Source organism: Myotis davidii, unplaced genomic scaffold (assembly GCF_000327345.1).
Source record: "Myotis davidii unplaced genomic scaffold, ASM32734v1 scaffold958, whole genome shotgun sequence".
Taxonomy (NCBI): Eukaryota; Metazoa; Chordata; class Mammalia; order Chiroptera; family Vespertilionidae; genus Myotis; species Myotis davidii.
In genome coordinates, this window is record NW_006289714.1 from 1,689,841 (window position 1) to 1,702,409 (window position 12,569).

Here is a 12,569-nt window from a genome sequence, read left to right on the forward strand (position 1 = left end):
TCAACTGCTCACTATGACATGCACTCACCACCTGGGGGCAGACAGTCAACTGGTCGACCAGTCACTATGATGCACACTGACCACCAGGAGGTAAACTCTCTGACCACTAGGTTAGTTTGCTGCTGGGGTCCAGCTGATTTGGACTGGGCAAGTTGGGCTGGACATGCTCTGGAGCCCTCCTGCGGTCCCTCTCCAGCCTCAATGGTGCACAGGTGGGGTACCTAAGCCTGGCCTGTGCCCTGTCGCAATCTGGGACCCCTCAGGGGGTGTAAGAGAGCTGGTTTCATACCAGTGCTGAATCCGTGCACCAGGCCTCTAGTCAAAGAATAAAAGAGAATGGGCATTTCCATTTAATGATTATAAGTATTAACTAGTTTGATTAATCAATGTCTCTAGGGAGGCAATACATCACTTTTACTTCCTAGCCAACTCTATTGACATGAACAAATAAAATTACTTCAATGTGTTTCACATTGGGAAATCTGTATGATCAATTCCGCATCAGAGGTGGTTGTGAGAAAACAAACAAACAAACAAAAAAAGAAAACACAAGGAATTCGAAGGATTCTCTATTTTTTTAAAAAATAGTAACTAAGGAAATAATTAAATTAAGAAAAAATAATAAAATAATTGGCTCCCATAAGGTTAAAGTTAAGGTAGCAGGCATTTCAAATATATAATCTATAAGGAAAGTTATTTTTACAAAAGGAAAAGAAAACAAAGGAAAAGCAACCAAAGCTTTAGACTAGAAAATGCTGTTTTGAATCCTATTATTACCACTTAATAGTTGTGTAATATTTGGCAAATTTTCTATTTCTTTGAACCTTGCAGAAAAGTAAAAGTGAAATATCTAATATAAAATGTTATCCTGCAAGTTTGGTAAGCTTCCCTTTCTCTTCCCTCTATCTTGATATTTAGTCACTTAGAGACCCAGTGCACAACATTCGTGCACTGGGGTAGGGAGGCTCCTCAGCCTGACCTGTGCCTTCTCACAGTCTGGGAGCCCTCAGGGGATGTCTGACCTAAACCACCAGTCAGACATCCCCCAAGGAGTCCTTAGCGCTGCCGCGGAGGCGAGAGAGGCTCCTGCCACTGCCGCTGTGCTAGCCAGCTGTGAGCCCCGGCTTCTGGCCTAGTAGTGCTGCCCCTGTGGAAGTGCACTGACCACCAGGGGGCAGCTCCTGCGTTGAACGTCTGCCCCCTGGTGGTCAGTGCATGTCACAGTGACCAGTTGTTTTGCCATTCAGTTGATTTGCATATTAAGGTTTATTATATAGGATTCTAGATGAAAATTAAGGGGCATTACAAAATTTGAAGATATCAAAACTTCATTGAAAAGCAGATCTCACACATACATGTTACCTGTGGAAATTTTAGAAAAAAAAAAAAAGGGCTGAGCGAGCTCAGCCAAGGGTTCACAAGCCTGAGTGAGGGCAGTGAAGGATGAAGAAATCACAGAGAATAAGCTGGGTCTAGATCTTCCTGTGCCTGGCTGAGGCTACAGAGAGAGAGATCCAGAGGTAAGCTGAGCCTTTATTTTATAGCCAGAGGTAAACAAGGTAGTGGTCACCATAGTTACTCTGTTCTTGTAAGTTTCACTTGTTTTGGCTGCACTTGCTGCACCTCCCACAGCCCATTAGCTACCTAGGAAGGATCTAGGGAGCTTCATAAGGTCAAGCCCAATTATGCTGACAGGACTGTGCCCTCTAAGCTGGGACTTGTTTGTGGCTTTGCCAATAGGTCAGTCCAAGGCTTAACCCAATAGCCATGCCCTACAAAAAAAACACACAGATCTTGATTTAAAATTTAAAAATATAATTTTAAATCATAACGTTTGGCCAACCCAAACAGATTTGCAAAATGTTTACAGATTTATTTGTGTTTTTTTTTCTTACTGAGCTAAAAAGAACGATTTCATCAATGAAGCGTGGTGTTGGAAAAACAATTTGAAACCGGAAATCATTTTCATTTTTCTATGGAAAAAAAAGGCAACTCATTTACTCTCTATGAACCTCATTCCCTCAGTACCTCATAAAATAATGTATACTACTCAACGAAATAATGTGTAAGAATATAATCTTTGAACTTAAATGTACTACAATCACTTATTGAGGCACTGTGTTAAGATTACTATATAAATATCTCACTTAATTTTTATTATGAACTAGTAAAGTAAATGTTATTATAGTTACTGTACAAGTGAAACATTTGAGGAACAGGATGCTTTATAGTATATATCCGAAGTAACATAGCTAACCAATTTTAGCGGAAGGATTGATCTGATCTTGCTGACTGCAAAACCAGAAGTCTTACCCAAAATGCTATTTTTCCCTGCAACAAAATTTATTATTCTATAATTCAATATGTAGTACCTAGTGATAAATAATACATTATTTTTATCCATAAGTAATATAACTTATTTAATGCTAGGTTTTGTTGAGACCGAATCCACCTGATCTCATTATTTATCCATAACTTATCTGCTCATTGTCCTTTTCAAAATGTGACAGGCAGGTGCTAATGGAAACGAATTGCACAGGCTCTCATATTATAATGCCTTTTTAATCATATGTATTGTTGTTACAAAAGTAAAAAAAAAAACTTTCACAAGGAATTTAACAACTTGATGGATTTTAAAACAGTTGTATTCCTTTATGAAAAGAAAAAAATCTGTTTTTGTTTATTTATATTAATATGCTGAACTACTTAAGGGGAGTGGATATAAAAATTCTAGAAACAATATTAAAATATAAAAGGAACACAAACACTCCACTGGGAGGAATTCACTTACAAAGAGGAACTGTACTTTTTGTAAAGATAATCTCCCGAAGCAAGCACTGTGTTCCAACGGAAAGGACTAAAAGATACTCAGTGGGGAAGACATTCTCCATTTATTTTATTCATACAAAGCCCTTCATAATTTAAAAAAAGACCCTTCTTATCCTATTTTTATTTAACAGAATTCACTCAGTAAGATGAACATTTACTTTGTGTTTGTTTCCACTTAGACATTCAAGGCCAGAGGAAATGCTCTGACTATACATATAAAAACAGGACCCAGAGTTGACAATAATATTTAATTGGTTTTACCTCATTTATAATGATCCAGTGACAGTCAAAAGCAACCAAATTAGTCTCCACAACCTAGAACAGAAAACAAACCAGCTATCAGTCAGTATTAATTATGAAAAATAAACCAAACCAAATGGATGTACTTTGAAAAAATAAAATAAAAAATGAGTAAATAAATAAATTATATGTTAGAAAAGTTGTTATTCAATTGATGATGGAAAAGTGTTACCAAAGAACTGTGGATTAAGCATTGGTGTTTGATGTATACAGGCATTATAGACTTGCTAATTAAAATTTGAAAATACACTTCATCAAAAGCCTGGAAAAACATAGGTTTCAACTAAAAAATATTACGATACTGTATAGTGATTTAACTGAGAGTGGAGTTTGAATTGCACTTCCTATTCCAAATAAACATTGCTGGCTTTCTATTACCCACCTAATAAATACCTAAGTCCTACCCCTCTACAATCTGGCTTAGCATTCTTATCTTCTAACACTTCCCCGTGTATAGCTTGCTCTTGTCTTGATAAAGTAAACTGCTCTATGTTCTGAAAAGCTTTGCACATGTATTCTAAAGAGATCCATTTGTTCAAGTAGCTGAATGTAAAGGCTAGAAGCGATAAACATTATATTAGCATTACGTTACAGGTGGGTAATTCCAGTGGCTTTCAAATTGCTAATAACATGAACAAAAATAAAACATATGTAAAAGCAAACAATGTATAGGTAACAATATTGGCTGACTAACTTTGGGTAAATTGATTCTAAGCGATCCTTGGCTTAGGCCAAAACAGAAAGGGGTGTGTGTGTGTGTGTGTGTGTGTGTGTGTGTGTGTGTGTGTGTGTGTGTAAAGGTAGCTTTTGTATAGAATTTCCATTCTATCTAATCTTATCATATACATTCTAAGACATGTTATTATGATTTAAAGCAGGAGGCACATAGGCATATACAGACAGTCCTCGGGTTACGTCAGACTCCATGTACGTCATTTTGTGGTTACGTCGCCATCTCCCATTTATTTATATAAAAAAAAAAAGTTCTGTCATTTCAATGTATATCAATCACATGTGCTTTGTGTTTTTTAGTATTTATTTACCACAAGTAAAGGTCAAGAATTGTTACCTTTCTTTTAATTTTTTTTTACTGTTTCACTTCATTACTGCTGTGTATCTGCTCCATGTGAGTGACAGGTGCTTATGTAGGTGGGTTCCGACTTAAGGCGAAAATCGTGTTATGTCGCCTTAGGAATGGATCTCCGACGTAACCAGAGGACCTACTGTAATGGGCAAGAGTGTTTTTTTAAGAGATTATTCCGTTATTTTCAGCAATAATACCCAAAGATTGGGTTTTAAATAAAGATGCTTTCTAATAAATAGCAAGGAAATGCTAGAAAGTGAGTGTGCATTGTATTTTGGTGGTCAGTCTTTGTCCTATTGAGAAATGCCTATGGAAAGATGTATTCAAGCATAAGAAATGCAATTGCAAATATATTTCTTATGAAATGTGATGTTTTTTCAAAGTACATAATTATTTTCAGAATGTTTTTTAATTTTGGTGTAAATTTTATGATTTCAAAATACAGCACATTGGCCCCTATAATATTACTGATATGTAAAGATAATATATTATCATATAAGTTAGGATATGTTGCCTATTTGAGTTATATCATTACTATCATTTTTTTGAGATACATGCATGTTCCACTTATATGTGATAGTTAATGTAGAAAGTATGATCCAGGGAAGTTTTTAATTTTAGCTAAAAAAATATAAAATCACTTTACTCCAGTAATTACAGCCTTTCTTCCTAATTTTATGATTATTTTTCTTACACTGTGTCAGTGACAAATAAATCATCAGTAATTTACTAACAATAAACAGTGTTAGAAAATTAGTGGGAATTCCATAAAAACTTAAAGGAATACAAACCAAAGACTCAAACATAAGAAAAATAGTTCTCTGCAGGAAATGAAATCAGGTATAGATAAAGAAAAATGACTAAAGCATGAAGATAGGGAGAATTCAGAGAGAAGAGTAATGAAAGCCAAGATATAGATTGAATGTACTTCAGAAGCCATATAATAGTAGAACGAAGAGATGACTCAATTTAGTTTAAATTGTTTCCATTTAAGTAATCTATACCAGGTAGCCAGATTAAGCAAAATTCAGGCTATGGGAACTCTGCATTAACCTGTAAAACTTAATAAATGAAAAGCTATTTTGTCCAACAGAATTTGTGAAATAAGTAGAAGGTAAGAGTTACAATGGGAACTTACTGGCAATTTGTCTAGTCCATAAAACTTACTCATCTTTCTCACTCTCTTGTTGGAAATGAACTTTCAGGCAAGAGCATGAAAAAGTATAGTGTCACAGGTTCAATCTTGTGTTTCAAATATCGAATCCCAGGTTCCACTCTCTGGACCACCCTCCCTTGCATACTGTGAGCAGGGAAATCAGCTCCTCTCACTCCTGTCTCTGGTTTCACTCATGAGTACTAACATATGAGACATCTGGCAGTACAAATTTGAAACAAGGAAAATTATTAACACATTACTGCATTTAAAAAAATAAACCATTCATCACAATAGTGTGAGTTCATGGAGCAGACACCAATCCCCATTCCCTGACGTGGTATTGCACTAGCCCTGAAATAAACCTCCGTTCTGTGGAGACATTATTACATTTTGGGCCTACTTGTTGGAATAATTTAGCATATCTTAATATAATGCAATTCTTTTTTATTAATCTCAGCTATGCAATTTTTCTAGCCCTAAAAAATTTCAATAAACAAACTCATTAGAGTAATTTTAATGTGTGTGATTTTATAAAGGCATGATTTCAAAACCATGCAATAGTTGTTGGGCGTTTCATACATAGTGAATATACAGGACTTTTTTTTTTTTTTTTGAAAGTTCACTTTTCTTTGGGGAAGGAAACCATATTATAGGGAAAAGGTATATAAAAATGAAAAGTTGGATCTCTCATCCCTTTAATTATATACCCAAATAACATGTATACAAAACTAAAATCCATGTGTTAGTGTGATACCATGTTTTAAAGGACCTTTGAAAACTGTATTGCTAGGTTGTACATAGACAGTTAAGGCTTTCATTCATTATCTAAGGAACTGCCCACTAAAAGAGGAATATACAGTAATGTAGTTACAACTAATGAGACTATCAACCTCCCCAGAATCTGAGCTCCCTTTAGGTGTATGAGCAAAATGAGGGGAGGCGGGGCGGGGGTGGGGGTGGGGGAATCAAATCTTGTCAGGAAGACAAGCCCTGAGAAAGGACAGACCATCTGTCACTGGCAGATACTCTAGAACTTCTGAATCTTTAGAAAAGCCCAACAAGTTATCACCATGTCTTCTGTCATTTGTTCTCAAATCTTTAGATGTGCTAAATAAGACAATCTGAAGCAAAGAAACTGCCAGAGCATGTACCTCACTGGTAATAAATGTGGAACATTTCCTACGAGCACAGAGGACAATTTAATTGACTAAACAATAAAGAGCAACATGCTGTTCTTCACTCAACCTTGTGGCTTAACTAAATTAAGCTTGCTCCCTCTGTAGGATGGACTAAAATAAATGTCACACACTTATACAAGGGGTTCCAGTGCGCTGTGCACCTGCAGCAGCAATGATTGCAGGGGTTTGCGTCCTTTCCCTGCCCATTCCACATCACCACGTGGAAACCTCTGAATGGCATGCCTGGGGGAGGATGCCAGTGGTTATTCTGAAGCAAGTAGCCAGAGAAATAGTAGAGGCTACTCCCTCCCTGTCTCCTCATCTGCAGCAATATTATAGCTTATATCATCAGCATTTCTAAAACTGTGTTCTTTGGGAAACTACTGCTACTAAAATTTATAAACATCCTACAGCCAAGTAGATTCAGAAATGCCAGGATAAATAGATGCTGCATTTTTCGTCACTGCATTTTTCTTCAATATTTTGACAGGTTAATGTTAATCCTATATAATAAAAGGCTAATGTGCAAATTTTCCCCTTGGGAGTTCGACCAACAGGGAATTCAACTGCTCACTATGACATGAGCTGACCACCAGGGGGCAGCACGAAATGAAGAAAGGCCCTAGCCAGCAGCCGGAAGGCCCCCATCAGCCCTGATTGCCAGCCAGGGCTAGGGACCCTACCCGTGCATAAATTTCATGCACCAGGCCTCTAGTATCAAAATATAATTAACACAAAAGCAATATTAATGTGAATTATTATTTTCATGTATTATTTTGGCACATATTTTCAGACTTATGAGCTTGAGCTCTAAGGTCAAACAGCAAATACATCTATTTTCTTAGTTTCATCATTTGTCACTAGGATTACTGAAAGTGTCCACATAATAGAATCATAACAAAGATTAAATGCAATCATGACACACTGTAAATTCTCAATAAATACCAACTCCTTATATTAACTAGTGTGCTTTGCAGAACTCCAGGAGAACATAGTTGGAATGTAGCATATTCCAAATGAATTTAACCATGAAAACCATATTTTCCCATTACAAATCTTTATGTGATTAGTACTTTTTAAGAAATGTAGACTGCATCAATGTTAATTTAGCCATACATTTCTAAAAGATCTAAAATTTTATTAAAACACCATGAGGAGTTTTGTCATTTTAAAATCATGCTTTTACAATAACCCTACAGAGTACAATTTTCTGCAAAACAAAAACAAATGTTGAATTACCATATTTTATGCAAAACCCAAATGCATATGTAATAGTTCTGACCAAATAATGATACTGATTCTTTCCTCTTAATCTTTTTCCTTCCTTTCTAATAAAACATAGCAAGTCAAAACTAAACAAAACTATTGCACTCTTCTCCAATAAAGTATAGAAAGGAATAAATCATGAATAAAGCTTATAATGCATAGATTTTTAGCTAAGGATACATGGATTTACAGTACAAACTCTACATGCAGTTGCCTGAGAGTCATATACACTGAGTGGCCAGATTATTATGACTACCTGAAGTTTGTAGGCAAATTAGCTATAATTTCGTGCTGAAGTTGGTAGAGGGCCAGACCATTATGAATAGGGAAGCAGGTTGTTTACCATGACAGTAGAAGTGATATTTTTTCCTGAAAATATGGGTAAACTACACAATTTAACAGCTTCTGAATGTGGGATATATTTGAACGTGAGTGGCCAGATTATTATGACCACCTGACGTTTGTAGGCAAATTAGCCGTACACTGCATCCTATGGGATATGGAAGCCGAAGACCTGTTTGAACACCTTTGCTGTCTGCAGTTACCAAGATAAAACGTCTCCAATTTGCACGGGAACACAAGGATTGGACAGTTGAGCACTGGAAAAAAGTCATGTGGCCCGATAAGTCACGTTTCCAGTTGCATCATGCAGATGGCAGAGTGAGAATTTGGCAGAAACAGCATGAAAGCATGCACCCCACATGCATGAGTACAACCCTTCAAGCTGGTGGGGGCAGTGTTATGGTTTGGGGCATGTTTTCCTGGCATGATTTCCCCATGATTAATTCATGTGGAACAATGTCTGAATGGCACAACATCCCTAAGTATCATTGCTGATCAAGTTCATCCTATCATGTTGATGGCGTATCCCAATGGAGATGGCTTCTTCCAACAAGACAATGCGCCATGCCACAGTGCTCCACTCATTATAATATATATCCCACGTTCAAAGGCTGTTAAATCACATTGTTTACCCATATCTTCAGAAAAAAATCACTTCTACTGTCGTGGTAAACAACCTGCTTCCCTATTTATAATGGTCTGGCCCTTTAGCAGCTTCAGCGTGAAATTATAGCTAATTTGCCTACAAACGTCAGGTGGTCATAATAATCTGGCCACTTAGTATATGGCTAACTGTACTATGACAAAGTTTTCTTCTAAAAGAAAAGCAAATGCAATAACTACTACACATCTCAAAAACAGAGTGACAATAAAACACTTCAGCCTTCTTAAGATATCTATATATATAAAAGCCCAGCGACCAAATGCCAGAATGACCAGAACAGCTGGTTGACCAGTCTCTCTGACATGCACTGACTACCAGGGAGCAGACGTTCAATGCAGGAGCTGCCCCCTGGTGGTCAGTGCACTCCCACAGTAGAAGCGCTGCTCAGCTGACTGGGATGAGTGGCGCTCCCACTGTGGGCCTATCCCTGCCAGCCACACCCTGCAACAGTACATGAATCCATGTACTGGGCCTCTAGTAGTAAAGATAATATGAGCTGGGATTAATTTCCATTGATTCATTGATTGCGTTTTTATTATTTTCGTTAGCTTGTTTTGTTTTCATTTTTTTGTTGTTGCTTTGTTTTTTCCCTCACATTAGAACTGAGAAGCCATAGTATGAGGACATTTTAAAATCCCAACTATATCCAGCAGATGGCATCAGTAATCCCTAGTGTTGATATTGGGCAGCCTGGGGATATTCTGAAACCAATGACTGGTTTGCATTTCCCCTTAACCTCAGCATGGATCCCCAACTCTCTTCTGTCCTTATCCAAGCAGCCACTATCTGCCATCTCATGCTGAGCTTTTTGCTTTAGAATCTTTGCTCTATTCTACCAGCTGGAAGACCATAACACAGTTTCATCCAAATCCTCTTGCCATTACTGCCAAAGTGATTTCATAAATGGATATGCTAGAATAATTATTGTTACTGCTGAGCAGTTGAGTCTTCCCACATCCCCTGGGAGCTGGAAACATGCCACTTCCGAGAACTGGCCACAATAAGCAATCTGCTGTGCTTCTTAGTGTGGAAGGGTGGGTGCTAATGCAGGCAAATAGAGATTCTGGGTTCACCCTATGGCATAGACCCACCTTCCTGTGTCCTACATTGTTGAACAGAGATTGAATAGTGATTGAAAGTGAATTCAGGATTTTTTTAAAAAAACTTGGCCTGATGAGGATATAAATAAAATTTTGACAATTATTTTTGGTGCAGGGGATCACTCTGTTTCTGTTTTAATTCATTGTGAGTCTCTGCTTGCGTTGGGGTTCTTTTAGATGTCTGCTATGGTGATTAAAGGTACATTATCCCAAAACAATCAAGACAAGCGGTGCTTGTTGAAGGGCCATTCATCTCATCCCTTGCCTTGCCTGTTTTACCATATTCTCATGTTAACTTGTTACACACCAGGCTATTATATTAATATATTTATTTTTTAACAGCTAAATAATGCTGGGGAGAGTAAATCAATTCTAGAGAGAAACAGACAAACATATGAACATGAGTTCTTACTTAGAGTTTGATCAGGGCTTAAAATCATGATTTGGGGACGCACTGACACTTGGTTGCTAGGATTCATGAAATAAGGCTTTCTTGCTATCTTGAAACAAAAAAGGGGGAAAACCCTCTATTATAGTGAAGTCTACTGATCATATCGAATTGCAACAGACAGGCCCTTCACAAACGTGAACTTTCATGCTTTTGCTTTGTTCCTTTTAATGTCTTCTCTGTCCTCTCTCCCTGGCAAAGTGCTTCTCAAAATTCAAAGACTGAAGCAAATGTCAAATCTTTCCTCACCCCTCACCCCTGGCAGTATTGTCCTGACACTTATGTTCATCTAACACACTGGAGAAACCTTTATTCCATCCTGAATTAAATTGCACGTAGTTACGTAACCAGCTGTGAGGGCTATGTTGTTCCTTCAACGCCCCTTATTCCTCTGCTACAGTTGGACCGGCCTTCTTGCTGGTCCAGTACCATCCTTTGCCCTTGCTTTGCCTCCTCGATCGCTCTTGCACCTGGGGCACTCACAGAGCCCCTTCCTTCATTTCATTTAGTTCTCTGCAAAAATGTCACTTCTATTATCACCCATCCTGGTTCCCCATGCACTTATCCACCTGACACACACACATACACACACACACACACTCTCACATGCAGTTATTTATTGTTTCCTTCTATGCACTAGGATATAAGCTTCACAGAAGAATTCAATTTTTTATTAATTAAATTGCACCAGCTGTGAGGGCTATGTTGTGCCTTCAACGCCCCTTATTCCTCTGCTACAGTTGGACTGGCCTTCTTGCTGGTCCAGTACCATCCTTTGCCCTTGCTTTGCCTCCTCGATCGCTCTTGCACCTGGGGCACTCACAGAGCCCCTTCCTTCATTTCATTTAGTTCTCTGCAAAAATGTCACTTCTATTATCACCCATCCTGGTTCCCCATGCACTTATCCACCTGAGACACACACACACACACACACACACACTCTCACATGCAGTTATTTATTGTTTCCTTCTATGCACTAGGATATAAGCTTCACAGAAGAATTACATTTTTTAATCACTACTTAAGTTCCCTTAAAATAATCAGTGACATATTCTAGGGTTTCAGTAAAAGTTGTTGCCAGACACAGGCAGATTTTCACTTGATGTTTGTTTACAGAAAAAGATAGCTATAGAGCCCTAATAGATGTTTGTACATCTCTGTATATCCTACTTCACCTAAGGCTAAATCATTTGATAAACTTGTATTGGAAAGAAGTCATTAGATCAATTTAATTTCAAAAAATTAAATAACTGGAAAATGATTCAACTGCATTTTCTCAACTGAGATTTTGCTTATTTATGTGGTGATAAAATATAAATGTAATAAATTCAAGATCTCTAAAGTCAAATACTTCAGAATTTGGAGGCTATGTGGTATTAGAGAAAGAATGTAAAATTTGAATAATGGGGCTCAGGTTCAAATGCGAGATCTCCTATTGACAGTCAGATATGTCATTTACTCTGAGTCTCAGTTCCCTGATGATCTGAATAATGCTTTTGTCACTGGTGTATAGTGAGGGTTAAATGGATGGATGTAGCTAAAGCAACTCTAACATTATAAGTGCTCAAAAATGCTGATCTCTTTTCTATGTTAACCCTCTTTCCCGTCTTCACTCAGTTTGCTGCAGTATTTTTCTCAGTACTCATAAATGAACATGAACACATTTCTTCAATTCAGTAAATGTTATTAAATGCTATTTACATTAATAATATAATAAAGGCTAATATCTTATTGAGTGCTTACTATGGGAAAGACACTAAGTGCATATTTATCTATATCTATATCTAAATATATCTGTATGTATATATATACTAGGGGCCCGCTGCACGAAATTCGTGCACTGGGTGTGGTCCCTTAGCCTAGCCTGTAGGCTCTCACATACTGGGAGTCCTCAGGGGATGTCCTACTGATGGCTTAGGCCCACTCCCTGCTCCCCTTGGGGATAGGGCCTAAGTGGCAGTCTGGCCTCCCTTTGTGGGAGGTGACCGGGCTGATCAGGGGAAGGCACCAGCCCATCACCCTGCTGCTGCACCCACTGCCAGTCACTGCAGCCAGCAAGGTTTTTCCATCAACACAAACTCCAGTCCCTTCACCATGAAAAAATGACAACTTTCTTTTGGCATTTTCAAGATGTATCTTTTAGCCCTAGTTGGTTTGGCTCAGTGAAACCTGTGGACTGAAGGGTCCCGGGTTTGCTTCCGG

General features: G+C 37.9%; 1 protein-coding gene across 1 annotated transcript in view; it reads right to left on the reverse strand.

Annotated features, from left to right (window-relative positions):
- GRID2 (glutamate ionotropic receptor delta type subunit 2) overlaps window positions 1-12,569 on the reverse strand; it is a 690,454-nt gene that overhangs the window by 567,238 nt on the left and 110,647 nt on the right. Inside the window, exon 3 of the mRNA XM_015562999.1 lies at window positions 3,091-3,144. Coding sequence (XP_015418485.1) covers window positions 3,091-3,144 — 54 coding nt within the window. The remainder of the gene's footprint in view (window positions 1-3,090; window positions 3,145-12,569) is intronic.